Source organism: Salminus brasiliensis, chromosome 1 (assembly GCF_030463535.1).
Source record: "Salminus brasiliensis chromosome 1, fSalBra1.hap2, whole genome shotgun sequence".
Classification (NCBI taxonomy): Eukaryota; Metazoa; Chordata; class Actinopteri; order Characiformes; family Bryconidae; genus Salminus; species Salminus brasiliensis.
Window position 1 is genome coordinate 29,606,627 of NC_132878.1, and position 19,943 is coordinate 29,626,569.

Sequence of the window (19,943 nt, forward strand, 5' to 3'; positions counted from 1 at the left end):
CGTTTGGGCCCCAGGTGGTCCCGCGGACTAAGGCGATGTTACTGATCAGAGGATCGCTGATTTGTATCCTGATCACGCTGCTAGCCATAGGCAACTGGGGCCTAGAGAGAGCGCAATTGGCCTTGCTCTCGCTAGGGTGGGTAGACGGCTCTAATCCCCCACATTACTCTAATGGGTTGGGGAGAAAATGGGTAAGAAATAAGAAAATTAAAATAACGGAAGTTTTACAGTTGTCAGTACATACAGTACTTTTGTAAGCAAGCATAAACATATAGAATACTTAAAAGTTAAATATGCACTGACCTGTTAAGGAATCACTATTGGTCTTTCTTTGGGGGGGTGAGTGGTGATCTGGTCAATGCTAGGACATTGCACTTAATTAAAAACCTAATGGACATTTTCTGTGTTGTGAAGTACCTCCACAAAAATAGTGAGTTTTGCTAAAAATGGCCAAGGAGGAGTGAGGATTTTTGCATTATTCCCATTATGTTGTCCACCACTGGTATTTAGGAAAAGGGTGTGTTTAGTGGGATCACTACACTTTTGCACTTTAGAGAACTAGGACACACTTAGACTTGAACTGACAAGTACACAAAAGTGCTGAATGTCTCCATGAACGCCACAGATTCCCAAATCTTGTTTGAATGTGATCAGATTTGCCAGTGCGAGTAGTTGAAACTCCAAATCGCTTCCAAATTTTATCTACAGTTGATCAAATTGGAGGGATATGTTCATGCATCAGCATCATCTAGTGGACAACAATGAAAGTGGCACAAAATGACTTGACAACCTAGAACAGTGATAAAAGATTTATTGAATTTTACAAAAATCACTCTTTTTTCCACAGTTTCAATTCAAAGCAGTAAAACTGAGAAAAGATCAAATAAGCTTTAGTTGATTTTTTTTTCTACAACAGATAAATCCTGAGTGTCCATGTTATTTGCAACAGCAACTCTGCTCAAGCAGATCATTCTGACCTCAGTGGTTGGAGATCTAGTCCCAGCTCTATTAGAACCCACCTTATTCAGGTAACTGAGGGGTACCTGAATAGCAGAGCTGGGTGTGTTGGGCATAAATGCTGCAGGATGGTGAAGGGAAAAGGCCTTCAGTTAAAAGAAGAGTTTAAACATGCAGCCAAACGGAGGCTGGAAAACTATCTGCGAGTGCTCCTGCTCTCCAGGATCTGCACCACCAGCCGGTTTTTGAGGCCACGCAGTTTGTTGCTGTAGTTCTCCTGCAGTGTAGATGACAGACGCTCGCGCAAACTCCGCAGACAGGGTGCAGAGTTACAGTCTGGTACGTTCAGTAGCGTGTGGAAAAACTCCTGCCACAGATCACTGTGAGGGTTCCTGAAGGAGGAGAAAGACCAATCATACTGTACATCCCACAATACTGACCTGACTTACAGTGAAATGGGAGAAGCTTCTGCTTCAGCAGTTTATATTCATCAAAGTCAGTTGTGTGAAGCATGTGTGGGTTCCCCCCCCCAGCACATGCTAGGTTAAAGGCTAGCATGTGCTTCTTCTGAGACATGTGGAGCTCCAAGGCATGCATGTGTACATGTGTGTGGTTTAAGAACGTAAGGTCAGAACATAGATGAACCCTCACCTCTTGAAGATGCCGTTAGTTTTCCAAACTCCGCCCTCGTTTCTCACCTGCATGTATGACCCGAAGATCATACAGTACACAGTGCCGGCGATGCCAAAGTAATCGGTCTGCAGGCCAGAACACACATACGGTCAACAGGGGTTTGGACAGATGTTAATCATCAAGTGTAAAAGGTCAGGTGTGAAGGGCCAGATGGAATATAGACAGGTGTAAGAGGTCACATGTAAATGCACAGGTAGAACATTTAAATGGTCATCAGGATCATCTGCAAGTCTACATTTGTACAAACACCTGTTTACCATTAACACATGTCTAAACAGGACAGGTGTACTGGGTTACCTGGTAGTTCCATGGCCGACCACTGAGCATCTCTGTGCACTGGAAGCCAGAGGTCATGCAGCGGGCAGTGAAGGCTGTGCCCTCTGGGAACAGGGTCATATCGATACTTTGACCAAAATCTATCAGAACCAGGCCGTGGTCCATACTCTCAGCATCCAAGTCATCATTTTCCAGAAATCTGCACACAGGGGAGAGTAAGGTCAGAAAACAACGGCTGTTTTCCTCCCTCACCAAAAGTCCAAGCGTTTGCTTCCCGAAGGTAAACACTGCTCCATTATAGCAGTGCACCAGTCAGCACTCTCCGGATCACAGTCTGGGTTCTATCTGCTCATCAAGAGCAGGGAAGTACAATGATATAATCAGCTTTCACTGATGATTGACAAATGCCAGTTTCTGACTGGCTAACACCCTTGGGAAAAGAACTGACAGAACTAGATAAGTCGAATTCTCCTTTACTGTTCTTGACAGAGGGCTGTCAAAAGTAATGGCCTATTTTAGAGCATTAAAAATGAACTGTTCTGATTGGCTGTGGCTCATTTTTAAACAGCAACGCAGTCTAAAATGCTGGTGCAGAAGCTGGCTAGAAGGTGTCTGGCTATGCATCACATTTGCAGCAGGTCATAACAACAGTGTTGCCCTCTGTGTTGCCCATGACGTTCATCATGAAGGGGTTGAATAAAGTTTCTACATTTTACTAATGAACCCAATTTACTTTCTGGGCCAAATCATTCTGATTGCATCTGTACATATGCTGGAGCCTGAAACTTGCAAACAGGACTTCCACAAAAAAGGTTCTTTAAATGTGCAAATGTTTTGAGTGAGAAGGGCAGGGATCACATGGTAGGCATAGCAACTGGTTATTCAGATTACTTAGAAGAAGATTTTAAGTTAAATTGTTCAAGACTGTTTCATGCATCATCTAGTTCAGCTACGCAGGAGTAAGTGGTCTCTTCTCATACCTCTCTCCGAGCAGGAAGTTGTCAGGTTTGATGTCAGCATGGACAATGCTGGCTTGGTGCAGCTGCTCCACCATTTTCAGAATACACACGCTGAAGTACAGCACCAGCGGCTGGGGCATCACCTTCTCACTGCGGCTCTTATACTGGTTCACCACATTCTAGACCCAGCAGAGAGGGAGATAAAACACACGTCAGGGGTGACTGGGATGATAAATGGGGTCATAACAAATTGAAAAGAGAAATGAAAAGACTGAAAGAATGAAGGTTAAGGTTATGATCTACATATGAAAATGTTAACCTGACTGAAATTACTCAATTAATAAGCAAGTTACTGCTTTGCTCACCAGCAGAGTTCCGCAGTTGTGCAGTTCCCCCACTAGCACACTGCCGTTAGTGAACAGGTGAGCAGAGTGGAGCTTGTTGAACAGGTGACGCTCTCGCTGCTGCACTCGAGCATTCAGCTGGCTGTTGATGTAAAACTCCCATGGGTTCGCTGGCTTCTGCACCTGGAAGACAGCAGCACAATTGAGAATCAAACTTTTATATCAGAGAAATGCCATAATTTCAGGAACAGCTCAAATATGATACGCCAACTGCGCATTCCTGGTTTCTGACAGTTTCACATAATGTTCTTTAAGACATCTCTACACTACAGTGGGGAAAAAAAGTATTTAGTGAGTCACCAATTGTGCAAGTTCTCCCACTTAAAAAGATGAGAGGCCTGTAATTGACATCATAGGTAGACCTCAACTATGAGAGACAAAATGAGAAAAAAAATTCTGAAAATCACATTGTCTGATTTTTAAAGAATTTATTTGCAAATAATGGTGGAAAATAAGTATTTGGTCAACAACAAAAGTTCATCTCAATACTTTGTTATATATCCTTTGTCGGCAATGAAAGAGGTCAAACGTTTTCTGTAAGTCTTCACAAGGTTGGCACACACCGCTGCAGGTATGTTGGCCCATTCCTCCATGCAGATCTCCTCTAGAGCAGTGATGTTTTGGGGCTGTCGGCGGGCAACACAGACTTTCAACTCCCTCCAAAGGTTTTCTATGGGGTTGAGATCTGGAGACTGGCTAGGCCACTCCAGGACCTTGAAATGCTTCTTACGAAGCCACTCCTTTGTTGCCCTGGCAGTGTGCTTGGGATCATCGTCATGCTGAAAGACCCAGCCACGTTTCATCTTCAATGCCCTTGCTGATGGAAGGAGGTTTGCACTCAAAATCTCACAATACATGGCCCCAATCATTTTTTCATGTACACGGACCAGTCGTTCTAGTCCCTTTGCAGAGAAACAGCCCCAAAGCATGATGTTGCCACCCCCATGCTTCACAGTTGGTATGGTGTTCTTTGGATGCAACTCAGCATTCACTCTCCTCCAAACACAACGAGTTGTGTTTGTACCAAACAATTCTACTTTGGTTTCATCTGACCATAAGACATTCTCCCAATACTCTTCCGGAACATCAAAATGCTCTCTAGCAAACTTCAGACACGCCCAGATACGTACTGGCTTAAGCAGGGGAACACGTCTGGCACTGCAAAATCTGAGTCCCTGGCGGCGTAGTGTGTTACTGACGGTAGCCTTTGTAACGTTGGTCCCAGCTTTCTGCAGTTGTGCAGTTGTGCAGTGCACTTTCTGCAGGTCATTCACTAGGTCCCCCCGTGTGGTTCTGGGATTTTTGCTCACCGTTCTTGTGATCATTTTGACCCCACGGGCTGAGATCTTGCGTGGAGCACCTGAATGAGGGATATTAGCAGTGGTCTTGTAGATCTCCCATTTTCTAATTATTGCTCCCACAGTAGATTTCTTCACACCAAGCTGCTTGCCTATTGTAGATTCAGTCTTCCCAGCCTGGTGCAGGTCTACAATTTTGTTTCTGGTGTCCTTTGACAGCTCTTTGGTCTTCACCATAGTGGGGTTTGGAGTGTGACTGAGGTTGTGGGACGGTGTCTTTTATACTGTTAACGAGTTCAAACAGGTGCCATTAATACAGGTAATGAGTGGAGGACAGAGAAGCCTCTTAAAGAAGTTACAGGTCTGTGACAGCCAGAAATCTTGCTTGTTTGTAGGTGACCAAATACTTATTTTCCACCATTATTTGCAAATAAATTCTTTAAAAATCAGACAGTGTGATTTTCAGAATTTTTTTTTCTCATTTTGTCTCTCATAGTTGAGGTCTACCTATGATGTCAATTACAGGCCTCTCATTTTTTAAGTGGGAGAACTTGCACAATTGGTGACTGACTAAATACTTTTTTTCCCCACTGTATATGAAGAACCCCTGAGAAAAGATTTGTTAGAAACCAGATCAGTATTCTTTTGTAGACTCCTGTAGAATTGCCTTAAAACTCACACAGCTTGAAGTACATGATTATTTAGGCATGATTCCATTCCATGATTCCAGCTTCCATTGCCTGTTGGATTCATTAGACTTGTAACTCTAGTGCGAATTGATAAGGTTTAGGCTTCCATTACTTTTGTTAGATAGTTTAGCATTGTAGCTCCAACTGGTGGGATAAAGGCTTCCATTACATATTGGATTTATTGGCACTGTAGCAGAAGTACTAAAAGTGTGGAATACATTCCCATTACTTGTTTTTACAATATTACAATTACAATACATTACATTACAATAGCTTCATAGCACCAGTGCTAATTGCTTCCATCCACATTAGCCAAGTTAGCCTTGGAGTGTAACCTGCCAGTTCAAGATGCATAGCTCCGGTACTTTGGCCTAAACGCTGTAATGTGATTTAAGTGCAAGACACTGGAGAAGTTTTTACCTTCAGGATGAGTTTTTGAGAGGTTGTAAGGTTGGTGGCCTGATAAACGGTGGCAAAAGCACCTTGTCCCAGCAAAAAGTCCACTCGGAGAGACTCCTCAGCTGAAATTCAGAGAGAAGGGAGGGAGCAGTTTAAAATTCACTCAAATCCAGAAGTGCTCTTTAATATTCATAAGATACACATGGTTAATCAACTTTCATTCATCACATTTGCAGTGTTTCTCTGAATAATTGCATGCACAGAACCATACCATGACTGTTTGGTGCAAATACATACGGTATCACCCCTAGTAAGGGGCAGTGAGGTTCTGAATTAGAAAGCACTTAATATTGCTCCTTAATGTTCATGTATCAGTTTCACAGACTGTAAGTATTACAGTATTTTAGTTTTCTCTATTGCTGAACTAAACTTGGTATGTTGGAGCAGTTAAAACAGAGCGAGAAAAGGTAATCCTGCCGCAGAGAAGTGAAGTGTGCGTTTACCCATCTGTATGGTCATCCTGGGGGTGATAGTGGGCAGGCAACGGCTCCAGACACTGAGGTTTGGGTACGAGGAGAGGGGAGTCTTTAGGCTGGAGAGCTGAGACGCTATCAGGTCCTCATCCCACGGGTCCGACACCAACACTGCAGAGAAATAAAGGGTGGAAAGAAGAGATTATATCTTCATTAAAAGATTAAATCTCTTGCTGCTCAAGCACAAATGTTTTGATTTGCTGATTATTAGAATGTACTTTTTGGATTTAATGTATTAGGGCTGTAATAATACAGCACATGACACTGTATAGTGATGTGTGTTAATTTGAGGCTAGCATATTAGATTGAAGCTAGAGAGATAGTAAAGCCCAGGTTTGGTTCCAATATTGCACTTTTATAATAATGACTCCAGCAATTAATGTTTCTTACTTCAGTTTAACACCAACATGTTTAGCCACCCCCCTTTTTTAACTGCTTTCAAAAACTAAACATCAAAAGCTTTTCAATCCGAATTCCAATTGATTTATTATTTATATTTTTATAAAAGAATGCAAACATGTATATTTGCATATATAGAAGTCCAAAATAAGTAGAATATTTATGCAAATTAAAAGTTCAATTTGGACCATTAGCTCAAGGGTTCCTTTTTCTTTTTGCATTAAAGCTCAAACGCAAATGAGAACCATACGCTCATTCCCTCCCCAAACTCCCACAAATAAAAGAAACCTTCAGTTTGTAGAATACTTTGTATTCGATTATAATGGCTCATTAATGACCAGCGGAGGGCATAAACAGCTGGAGGAACATCAATGCTGTTAATAGTAAATGGGGGTTGGGGTTAAACCTCTCCTTCAGTCCTTCAGTACGGCAACACAAGGGCGTGATCAACCGATCTGACTGAATGAAGTAAACACTAATTAGTCTAATCAGTTTGATTGATTAACGCTGTCAGCACCTGAGGGAGCGCAATCAGGTACGAATCCCTGAGGGGGGCTCATGGGAACGTCACACTGCAGCAGCTGGGCAGAAGCAGTCACTGGTTTAGATATTTGCTGGGGAGTCATCAGCACGTCTAGATCAGGCTCGGTTATGCGGGCCGGACTGTCCGTACAGAGCCAGTTAAGCCCTGAAGTTGGTTCTGGACTCATGGGAATGTCCTGGATCGGGTTGGAGGACCGCTTCGGACTCGACAAGAGGGATTTCTGTAAAAGTGGAACACCTCTGACCTGCAACATAAGGGTGGACGATACAGAGATAAAACTTGGGGGGGGAAAAAAAAAAAAAAAAAAAAAAAAAAAAAAAAAAAAAAAAAAAAAAAAAAAAAAATTCATGGTACTCGACAAGACAAGGTCACAATGCAACACACACAAACCGCCCCCCCCAGCATAATATGGACATGTTTTAATGCATGGATGGTAAATGCAGCTGTGTCCTACATCAGTTTATTGGCTGACTTCATCCTGCTGCTATATGGCAATAAACACTCATCAATTCCAGGACTCAAGCCAATCAGCCAATCCATGTTTGGTAGGCTAATATAAGAGATCATCTCCCACCTCATCTCAGTAAATGTGGACAGATTTAGATCAGGGTATGACTTAGAGTGGTCTATAAACACAAATTGCTCCACAAAGAAGTGGCAAGCTTCGAGGCTACATAAACAAGTTTTTAAGTCAAATAAATCAAGAAGGGAAAAGACCTAACTGTTTAGAAATTTGGGCCCTGTTGGATGCTGAGATATATATATATATGTTTCTGCAGGCTCTGCTCTAAATCTGTATTTTTTATTATCCATGCCAGTGTTCCAAAAGTGCTGATGGCACCAATCACACACTCTTTACCTCCAAAACCCTCTTATCTGATTTCCGCCGGTTAAAGGATCTCTTGGAGAGCAGAATTCCAGACTGTTCCAGCGATGAAAACTGATCCTGATCCGATTCCTCCATGGGTTCGGGGCTCTGCGGGATGTGCCGTAGTTCAGATGTCTTCTCTGGGCTCTGGTACACACTCCAGCTGTGTTTGGAGCTGGCAGCCTGAGCTCCAGAGGTTTCTCTGCGAGTCGTTGGGGACCTAACCAATGACCTAGGATGATGATTATAAAGAGTTAAACATTACTTTAATATAATACAAATACATTCAAAGTTGTTGTGCCGTTACAGATGAGAACTGCTTGAACTTTAAGCAACTGCTACCTCAGTGTTCGTGGCAATGGTTGCTTTGGTACAAAGCTTAGGTCGTGCTGTTGTACTGACAATTATTTTACCAAACCTTACAATAGAGCACTAGGAAACCATTTAAATATAACAAACAATTAAAAATGTATGTGTAGCATGGTTGTCACAAAGCAGCTATACAGAGATCTGGGTCAGAGCTTTTAAGTAATCCAAAGGGGACAGTGGCTCAAGACTCAAAATTAGGACTACACCATTAAATGAGAAACTGATGCAAGACTGGCAGTAAAGGAAGAGTAATGGTCAGATTGGTCAATAAATCAAATAATTCAAAATTAGAACCATAATTATTATTAGGTACATCAAGTGGTAGCCTTACCTGACCATCACATCCAGGTCGGGTTCAGAGAGTTGAGCCGGACTGTCCACCTTAAGCCAACTAAACCCCGGGCCCGACTCTGGACTCATGGGAATATCCTGGATTACTTTGGGCTCAGGCTTTGGACTGCATGTCTGCATGCAGGACTGGTGCGAGAAAGCTTGGTTCTCATGGAACGTCTCAAAGCTTTGCTGTTTTTCTGATTTTCGCTGATGGAAAGACCTCTTAGGCAGGAGAATATCAGACTCCATGTCTATGGAAGAGTGGAGTTGGTCTGTTTTTAGCTCTTCTACTAAATGCAGATTGCTGGAGTTAACCTGTAGGTCTGCCTTGATCTCCCTGTTTGAACCCATCTGGCTGGTTCTCTCTGGGCTCTGGTAGACACTCCAGCTGGGTTTGGTGCTGCAGCTGGAGTTAAACTGCATGCCAGTTGAGTTGAGCTGGTCAGATTTGGGTTCTCCATTAGAACCTGCCTGGGGGGTTTTCTCTGGGCTTTGATAGACACTCCAGCTAAGTTTGGTGGTAGAACTCTGGGTTCTGTCTGAATTAATTTGCAAGCCACCTGAGTTAAACCAGTCTTGTTTGGGTTCTCCCACTAAATGCATGCTGTTTGAGAGGAGCTCCCTATTAAGACCTGTAGGTTGGGTTCTCTCTGGGCTTTGGTAGATGCTCCAGCTGGGTTTTGTGGTGGTGCTGGAGTTGGCCTGCACGCTGGTTAAATTGAGATTGTCTGCTTTGTGCTGTTTAACAGACAGTATGGGTTCTGTGTTACAACCTGTCTGGGTGGCTCTTTCTGGGCTTTGGTAGATGCTCCAGCTGGGTTTTGTGTTTGAGCTGAGGTTTCCGCCAGGGTTCACCTGTAGGCCATTTGTGTTAGGCTGGTTTTGTTGAGGCTCTCTTATAGATAGCACACTGCTTGAATGGAGTTCTCTGTTGAAACTGGCCTCAGTGGTTCTGTCTGGGCTCTGGTAGATGTTCCAGCTGGGTTTGGTGCTGCAGCTGGAGCTAACCTGCATGTCTGTTGAGTTGATCTGATGTTTGGGTTCTCTTACTAAATGCATGCTACTTGAATGGAGTTCTCTGTCTGAACCCGTCTTACTGCTTCTGTCTGGGCTCTGGTAGATATTCCAGCTTGGTTTGGTGCTGGAGTTGGAATTAATCTGTAGGTTGGAGGAATTGAGCTGGTCTGATTTGTGAGGTTTCAAAAACTGCATGCTGTTAGAGTTGGGTTCTGTGTTAGAACCTGTCTGAGTGGTTCTCTCTGGGCTTTGGTAGATGCTCCAGCTGGGTTTAGCGCTGGAGTTAAGGGCCCGGCTTGCCTCGGCAGTTTGATCGTGAAAAGCCAGCGGGATCAGCGGATGCCTGCTGATGCTGCAGCTGGTCTGGTTGTGGGTCAGTGAGAGCGTCTGGTTGTTCTGAGGGAGACTCACTCCCTCTCCTACGATGGTGCCTTGAGCCCTCAGACTGCACTCCGCACCTTCACACGGCTTCTCCTCAGACGGACTCTGCTCCAGGATCGGACTGGGAAGGACCAATCAGAGGAAAGATGAGAACACTGTCACAGGCACAGCTAGGGTAGCAGAATAAATAAATAACTAACTAAATAAAATGTTATATATAGCTACATGTTGAGCTGTAGAGGTAGGCAATAAGATGACATTTTATTATTATAAATAAATGGTAGTAACATAATTAAACCTTATATGCAACCTTATAGAAGATATTGTCAGAAAAAGCATTTTTTTTTTACCATATTGTCTACCACTAGTGGGCAGGTTTCCCAAACAGGACTTAAGCCTAGTCCTAGACTACAAAGCATTCCGAATGGACATGCTCAATTGAAAGGAAAATCAAGGCTAGGTGCAAAAAAAAATTGACCAAGTTATAAATGCAGCCCAAGAAAAATAAACAAGAAACACATATGGCCTCTGAGACATTTGCCTAGTTTGACCCCTTCATACATCATCTGTTGCTTATTTACTAAACAAAAAAAAAACAAAAACAAAAAAACACACAACTAGAAACATTTCTAATTTTGGTACCTCAGTTTGGCAGGCTGGCGCTGGTAGGGGTTTTCCTCTGTTCCACTGAAACCTCTGGCAGCATTTTCTATATAACAGGAAGACACACAAACAAAATTTATAATGACCAACAATATCTCTTAACATTACTACAGGGATCTGTAACAAAGACCATCCTGGGGTGTACTTCACAAAACAGGACATCAGCAAGCCAGATAGCTTAAGCTTCAAAGTAAGAACTGTCCAATAGGAATGTCCCTCAACTCATCATTAACTCAATTCGAGTTACCTGAATAAACCATGAAATCCCACTTTGTGAAAGACCCAATTATTATTTATTTATAAACAAAGAAAACAAAGACTGTAATGTAATTATTACAGTCTTTGTTTATAAACATGTTTGTCATGTAATTTTCTGAACATAACACTGAAGTGTGTATGTACCCTGATTGAGCTCAGTGTCCCAAGTGTATGGGGCGGTGGGGTGGAGAGGAGTGGATACCAGGTGGGCAGACAAGGCAAAGTCACGGGTATGGTTCGGGCAGGCAGTTATGGAAGCGTACCGAGGACCCCACATCGCACTCTCGTCCGTCAGCGACTCTGGGCCTACAGGAGTGACCTACACACAAACAGGTTACACTGTATTATGCGGTTTTTATTTATATTTTTATATAAATAAAAATAAATAATATATGCAATAATATATAGATCAGTTATCCTGCATAAAGAACAGATAAAATAGTATAAATAGTGCATACTTTAGCATGCTACATTAATTGCATGCGGCTGATGCTTTTGTCCATCCAAATCATGTTACACAGGTAGGTAAATGTAGTGTTAAGAGTTTTGCCCAAGGAGACTCATTGGTGCGGCGTAGTTGATTTGCTAGGACCGGGAAGACGATACCCACTATGCTACACCAGTTGCTGGGACAGAGATACTGATCAGCCCCAACAGCACAAACTCCAGTGAGATACAGTGATTATACCAGTGTGATTCTCTGGATATAGTAAAAGTAGATTTTTGGTTCACTTACGTTGGGTTTAGACACTGGGATCTCCATCAGGGCTCGAGCTGCTGGTTTGGTCTTTTCCACTAGTTGTTCCTCACTGGAAAAACATTCAAACACACCAGTGTCCCATCATCTGCCTCACCTTTTTATTTCAGTAACTTTTATATCAGTAACTCCCAATCCATAAACAGAAACTAGGCCAATTTCATCAAGGTTCACAGATAAAGGCACATTTAAGCAGTTTGGCCCAACCCACTCTTCCACCTAGGTGCAGTTATAGTTTTTTATATTATATTAATATCTTAATAGCAAAGTCTTTAATTCTGAGGCATACAGAGGGGTTGAAAAATTGGTAAGGAAGAAACCAGTACCTTCCGATCTTTACGTTCTCATCCTGGTAAATCCTAAACGACATAGAGGACGGAGCTTTCGCTGAAGGGGGCACAGAACCTTCAAAAAGACACAGCAGTCAGCACTTAGGGTAATTAGCTACATTTGCCTGGTAGTTCCAGTGCTAAAACTAAACAGAGCAGGCTTGCTTTGACTGGCCGGCTTTAATGTGGACTGTACAGTTTTTCCAAGTCACCCTGGAGTAACCAGTCTTCAACAGGTAGGAAAGTGGATAGGGGGCAATAGGGGGCACCACCCTCACCATTCACTCTGCAGTTTTTCTCAAAGCTGTCATCAGCAACTTGGCTCGTAGCGTTGAAGAGAGAGTCCTGCAGCAGCGTTGGAGCCTGGAACATGTCCATGATCACGTCTAGACCAAAAAACAGAGGTGGGGTCAGAGTTAATAAAAAATATAAAAAAAAAAAAAAAAAATTACTCCATTCTTTTAAATCACTCAACAAAACAAACAACCCTCCCACACACAAAATCAACACCCCCCAATACAATAATACACATTATAATTAACATGCTAATATGATTAAGATATATATATAAAATGTATGTAGATAACGTGCATATAGCTGTTGCAGACTAACGACTAGGTTTATTTTTAGAATGCTCTGCACCTGATTTTGGGGAAGGAAAATAAATAAATAACAGATCCAGTGGCATCAGCACTGGAATATAAACAAACCCTCTCATGGATTTTATTTTGATGAAGATTTGTACCAGTTTAAAACACAACTCTTTAATGAAATTAAGGAGGAGCCGAGTTGAACACGGCAGCACAAGGCCTAAGATCTGAAATCTGTGAGGGTGTCAGATAAGAGTGCGTGTGTGTGCGCAAACACATGATGTGCTTACCCAGAGCCTCTCGCGTGTTGACAGTAGGAGAGGGGAGTGCACGTGAAGGAGTCGCCGAAATCAGACCCAGAGAGGTGTTAGGAGTGACATGAGAGTGATTAAAACCTCCGTGAGACGCTGAGAGAACAGAGAGAGAGCGTGAGAGGGAGATAAAGAATGAGCAAGTCTGTGGGGTTTTTTTTACAGTGAGTGCTAGGAAGTATTAAAGTTCTGTACTCACCGTCTGTGTTCGCGTCTCCATCCGTCTCGGTTTGTTCAGGTCTATCTCTAAAAAACAGCAGCAACAGAAAAGTCAAAACGGACAGCAAATTGAGATAATGCGAGACAGTAGTTTAAGCTTAGCTTTTAACACCATATTTTAGCACAGTAGGTCAAGTCAACAGGCATTGTCATGGTTATGCAGAATTACACAGTAGCCCGCTTCACAAGAGTTACATTGTGCAGTTAGCATCATGCTGGGCCCAGAGTGGCTCCCATTTACAGGTCAGAGCATCAACATGATTCTGAAGCTGTTATTTTAGGGTTAATTTGTTAGATGAGGCCGCTTAAAAATTGATAAATAAATCCTCACCGTTCAAACACTGCCAGCTTCTGAGAGCAGCTTTCGAGTAGTGAACGCTCAGCCTGGCTCTCACATTCGTTCACGTTCCTCTGGTCTGCCGGCTGTAGTGGAGCTGGAGCGTGCGTGTCCAAGTCCAATGCTCTGTCCGTGGCAATGCTGAGCGCACTGGTGTACGCGAGTTGTGTTCTTGAAGCAGAGCTCAGAGAGAGGCTCAGTCTGGAAGCTGGGACCTAAGGGTGAGCGATACGGCACTAAATACAACCTTGTGCTACTCAGACATTCAATGTTTTTATATATATAAAAAAAACAAAAACATGCCGATCTGTGATTTATATCACCTCCCCTGTAAAGAAGTCTACAAGTCTACCTCCACGTCTTCAATGTTATCAAAAATGTTTATGATGGCAAAATGGTGGCAAATCTGTAAAGAGTATGTTATAAGGTAAATTTTTTTAGCACTTTAACCATATGGTGTAATAACTTTCTGTGAGGGAGCTTTTAGAGCCAGAAGTCTGATTCCGTTCAGTAATACTGTGAACAATTCTCTACTGGAAACATCTGAACAAGTTTGTCTACTGGAGTGGATCCTTCCATAAAACACATCCCTTGAAGGGAACATTGTTCTCCATTCACCGTACACTGGTTGTTGTTTAAAGGCTCTCTAAAAGTGGCCTAAATAAGCTTGTGATGCCAATCTTCACTGTTTCACACACACGGAGAACAACCATCACACACTGATGTGTACACAAAAAAACATACAAGTAAGGTATTGCGACATAATTTATCATGATAAATGCCTCCTACCCGAGTGCTCTGCCACAGCAGGTGGGACTCGGACTTCCTTCCATTAAGAAGTGAACGATCTGGTGGCGGCTGCTGCAGCCCGACGAAGGAACAGGATGCCTGTTCGGACGCAAACACTGGAGCCGGAGCTGCAGCTTCGGCTATGGCTGGGCTTAGAGATGTTCTTACTGACCGGTCCAATGGGTCTTGAACGCTGCATGACTCATTCAGCTCCTGAATGAAATAAAAACACAGACAAGTCCACAATCAAATTGAAGTGACAAACAAGTTTAGTTTAACTAAAGCTACAATGATAATATAGCCAACAGGTAACCCAACTAATCAGTCTGAGCCTTATACAGTTTCATAAACCCATCCTCTGGTAAACATGTTGCTCCTGCTGCAAAATAATACTAGCAGCAAAAGTGAAAAAAATCTGTCCAACAAAACAAACCTGCAGCTCAAAAATAGTAGTAAAAGGGTGTAACCTCAGCCACTCGTTACAGTTTTCAGGTGTGTTTAAGCTCTTACTTTCTCAATGAGGCACAATACAGGGTAGCCATAGACCCTTTTCACCCCACCACATTCAGCGAAGCAGAGAAAGTCATAGCAGGGAAAACATTAAAGCCATGGCATTTAATTTAAGCCATTTAGCAGAATGTCTACAAAAGTGCTTTGCTGTTTACTCCTTGGCTTTTAACATGTAACAGTATGTGTTACTTTACCTGTTGAGTGTGTGTGTTTTTCTCTTGCTGCTGTTCTGTACTCAGTTTGCTGTTCAGCTCCTCCAGCAGCTTCTTCATCCTCACCACCTCCTCCTCATCTTCCTCATGCCTCCATAACACTTCCTCTGAACACAAAACACACATCCATCCCATTAGGACCCTTTTTAAAAGGGCCAACCATGTAACATACAACATATGTATGAAGCACATTAAAGAAGAGCCTAAACGACACTGTTTGTGAGGTCCCAAAGAAAATCAAACCATGTACACCCAAACCTAACTTACTTGTCCCAATAAAAACAAGAATCTGGAATCATCATTTTCCTCAACCACCAACATTTAACTGACAAATCATTTCTAATCTTAATGTATTTTGTAAACGTAAACATTTAGAATTTAATGGAACATTGCCTCTCTCTCATGTGGCACATACAAGGATATTTTATCATATTGTGATACACACTATGCTTTTCTAAGTATATCAAGAATACTGTTGGTGCTTAATAAACACTGATCAGCTGCAGGTTTCATTACTAACAGTGTGATTAGATGAAGTTCAACAGATGTTGAATAGAAATCACTGTATTCAGTACAAGAGAGTATTTCTCATATCACCCAGCCCTACGCCACACTAATACTTTACCTTCCTTATTAATTACACTTAATAGCTTGGAACCGAGAATACTAATTGTGGATTTCTTGCCCATTCTTAACCAACAGCAGACTTAAGCTGCAATGTATTTTAAATAGAAGGCAGATTTACGAAGATGTGCTGTTGTAGTGCGTGCAGAATGAGGCTTGGCATTTCCCTTCCAGGGAAAGGCAACATCTTGACGGCAGCATAGGCATCGCCATAATCCCAATATACGCCTTTGTGCCAATGGTATCTTCACACATATGCAAGTCACTCCAGCCATGGGCACTGAAGCACCTCCTATAACCTCGGATATCTACGCTACAACACGTCTGGCTGGTCCTTTTCGTCTTTTGTACTTCGGACATGAAGCTTAGGCCTTCTTCTTGCATAATTCAGTTTTAGGTTGCATTTCTTGAGGAGGCAGGGGACTGGGATAAGTGCCAATGGTTTTCAGTAGTACTCCCAAGCTCTAGTGCCTATGTTTATCACAGCAACACAATGGGGTCTCAGGCAGAGCCATCTGAGGGCTCAAAGTCCTAAAATATTCAACAGTGGTTTCTTGGTCTTACCATACACCACCTGACAGTTCTCTGGACCTTCTGAACTCTTGGTACTGTATTATGTGCAACAGATTAAGACACCTAAACGGTCAGCAGTCTTGCATTGAATTTTTTTTTTTCATTACATTTGGCATGAAGAGTCGACCATGACATTTTTACTAGCAAAGACTCAGAACAGAGCTCATTAACATAGATCAGTCTTTACAGGCACAATGATTCTGAGGGTTAAGCAGCTATTGGTGTAGAATCAGTATAAGTGGAGTTCAGGAGGAAATAAAATACAGGGGCAATGGCAAGAATCAATGGCGGGGTGACTATGCGTTTCTACATCATCCAGTAAAACCTGCTGCATGTACAGAACGTTTAACTCACCCCGTTTCTTCTGCAGCTCCTGCTGCTGAAGTTTGCTGAAGTACCTTCGTGCTCTGAGCTCTTCGAAGGAGAGTTCAGAACCTTCACATTCCAGCTCCTTCACGCAGTACATCGACACACACTCCGCACCGTTGCTGCTGCCACTGGGCATTGGATTATTCTCCGAACGAGAGATTCTGAGAACACACACAAACACACACTCTTTAGTACTGCTCTTTAGAGCTCAACTGATGAATATATTGAGCCTGATTCTAGGAGTCAGATACTTAATAATTTCAGCTAAAAAGTTTCACATTTATATTTTTAAAACAGTGCTTTATTGACCATGACATTGAGAAAAATCAGTTCTCAATGGTCATTTCTTAGTGTCCATTAAACAGAACAACCCATAGACTTTATTAGCAATAATACATACTGCTGCCCTGGGTGTGGAGCTCCTTAAAATTCTAGGTAGTTTATGTTTTTTCATGTTGTTTTTTTTAAGGGTTTGTTTGACCATGTTAAACATAAATCCATCAGTTCAGTTTAGCCCTGCCCAATCAGTTTTTGTTGTTGTAAGGAGGCACATTATAAAATAGCCAATCAGAATAAGAAGAGGTCATTTTTTTAATATCCGTGAACAAGTAGCATTTCCTTACATGCGAACGGTTCGGTCAGATGGAAGTGGGGAGTTTTCTGGCTCCTGCAAAAACAACATATTTGGAGCAATGAAAACATGTTCCACAAGAAAAAAAAGCTCATTTCTGAAAGAAAAAAAAGCTCATTTCTGAAAGAAAAAAAAGAAAAAGCCCAACCAAGAGGAAAAGCACTGTGACTGCATACCTTACAGTGCGGCTGGAGAGCCTCCCTGTGCCGCGGATTCTGATTCATCAACTGGGAATTCTGTAGAGGATTCCTTACATGATCTGATTCATAAATACAGGGATAGAAACAGAGTTTACTTGAGTGCTCAGGTTCTAATTAGACCAGTATTAATCTACTCGATGGTCGTTTCTTACCTGACGCCGTGTGGCTTTTACCTGTTCTGAACTGGAACAGCCTGGAATAATAAAAACAAAAACTCATTCAGTATTCAGGTATCAACAAAAGTATTCATTACATACATTCTGAACAGACTCCACAGTAATAGCCCTCTTACACTCACACACAGCTAACTGAGGAGCATTAATAACCGTTTCTACAACAGGGTGATGTAAACACAACCGAGTACATGCCCAAGTGACTGCAGGAGGTTTACGCTGAGGTTACTGACCTGTACTGCTCCTGAATCGTGTCCATGGGTTCTGCCTCGTTCTCAATGGCTCTCTGGTAGACCTGCTCAGCCTGAAGGAACTGGCCTTTGTTTTCGAACTGCTGAGCCCAGGCCACATACAGCCCCGCTGCCCGAGCCCCTACACCCCGACCATGCACATAACTGTACAGCTTTATTGGCTCGCTGTAATACCCCGCCTGCAGGAACAACAAGCAGAGCACACGCGGTCACGCACACAACTTACTTTACATAATACATACCATAAACTATAGAAAAAATAAATAAATAAATAAATAGATAAACTGAGACATATAGGCAGGTAGACAAACAGACCATGACAATTCACCTTTAACAAATGTATTGCATTAACAGTTTATGAATTACTCATTTTTGACTTGGAGCCCCTCTCTCAAATCTATTGAGGTGGTGCATTGGGGCAACATTCCCAAATGTGTGTCAGTCCAAATACTCATGGACCTGACTGTAGATAGCGGACAGTGAACTACAGCCAGATAGATAGACAGACAGATAGACAGACAGATGAATAAATAAATACACAGAAGGGCATAATAGATAGACAGAAAGGTAGATAGATAAAATGGACATATAAACAGATTATCAGACATAGAAAGCAAGACGGGCAGACGAAAACAGACTGATGGACAGACAGGCAGGTGGCTAAACAGAAGGAGATGCTTTCCAAGCAATCCGCTTGCTTGGAAAGACAGATAGATGGACAGACAACAGTATTGCGAGAATGAGAGACAGCTACACAAATGGACAATAAGTAACACAGATTTCAAGTCAATGCCAACTTTTAACTCTCACAAACACAATAAAAAAAGTGTTCTCAGGGCCCACCCTCCTCCCTCTCTACTTACACACTTGATGCAGTGGTTGATGTATCTGGGATCATTGCGGTAGCGTTTATCCTGCAGAAAGGTCTGAACGAGCCTCTCCAGCACCACACACATACTGCTCCTCTCCTCTGCTGGCAGCCTGCTCTCCAAAAACTCCACAAACCTGACAGAAATAAAAACAGATTCATCAGCCTGGATACACACATCTTCTGAATGAAAGAGCTCCATATGGACAACATCCCAGTGTCACTGATGCCCACTGACACTGCAGCTTTAGTCAAACATTAGTGTCTCTGGGTAAAAGGAGAAACTAAGGTGGATATGACTTACTTATCCCATGGATCAAGAGGGTCATCTCCAGCATAACTGCTCACACTGGCTTCAAATTGCCTACAAGATCACAGTTGAAGAAATGTAACGTTATAAGCATGTTGGTGGGTTTTAACAATAAGCTATCAGGAAAATAACCCCATCAAATTCGCGAAGGACTATGGAGAAAAAACGTTGCTACGTAAATATTCCGATCCACCTAGCTAGCTAACTAACTAGCCACCGCCTCAAACAGGTTTACGTTACTTACTGCAAGTAATAGTTAACATCCATTGTTTCTTTTGTTCCTTGTCAGTCCGTAATGTTACCCTAAACACGTAGTTCTCACTTAACCCTTGTTTTTTAACATCGTTAGCTCTCTAAACGTCGCAAGTCCGTCGGGCTCTCGGCTCTCTTCTCTTCCAACGAAGCAAATGTTTTCAAATCACCCGCGCCGACCAATCGCAGAGCGCCTCCGGTCCAACGCGCCAATCGAATTCGAGAACAGTGAGCCCCGCCCTCCAGCCCTACACAGGAAAACCATAACTCAACCATAGACTGAGAACCGGCTCACTTCACATGGGAGCGGACCTTTCAACGATAAACCTTTCTTCACCAGTATTACTGTTTCACTTCAGAGCATTGACTAATTCACAGATTTTCAGATTTTACTAAACATTTTTAAACGAATAACACAGCCTTTCTGCAAAAAGCTCGTTAAAAAATGTGGACTAGGAAAATTGGAAACTAATGTGATTCAATGAACTAGGTTTATACAAATAAACATATAACAAGTATATTATTATTATTCTTAATAATATTCTTAATATTAATCTAATAATCCGAAAACTGGCAGGTGGGCGTTTCAAGCGAGTAT

At 42.4% G+C, this 19,943-nt stretch overlaps 1 protein-coding gene across 1 annotated transcript; it reads right to left on the reverse strand.

Moving 5' to 3' along the window:
- Window positions 1-811: 811 nt before the first annotated feature.
- bub1 (BUB1 mitotic checkpoint serine/threonine kinase) lies at window positions 812-19,491 on the reverse strand. The gene is made up of 28 exons (XM_072681071.1): window positions 19,338-19,491; window positions 19,088-19,147; window positions 18,779-18,920; window positions 17,898-18,094; window positions 17,644-17,684; window positions 17,468-17,550; window positions 17,284-17,327; window positions 16,646-16,821; window positions 15,077-15,201; window positions 14,373-14,585; window positions 13,578-13,798; window positions 13,227-13,273; window positions 13,007-13,123; window positions 12,405-12,512; window positions 12,124-12,202; window positions 11,777-11,849; window positions 11,185-11,359; window positions 10,762-10,828; window positions 8,720-10,240; window positions 8,011-8,251; window positions 7,125-7,395; window positions 6,179-6,319; window positions 5,697-5,797; window positions 3,251-3,412; window positions 2,907-3,064; window positions 1,948-2,125; window positions 1,609-1,715; window positions 812-1,349 (listed from the first exon to the last, which is right to left on the reverse strand). Exons 1-28 carry the CDS (start codon window positions 19,358-19,360, stop codon window positions 1,154-1,156), a joined length of 5,067 nt encoding a protein of 1,688 aa, XP_072537172.1. The 5' UTR covers window positions 19,361-19,491; the 3' UTR covers window positions 812-1,153.
- Between the last annotated feature and the right edge of the window lie 452 nt (window positions 19,492-19,943).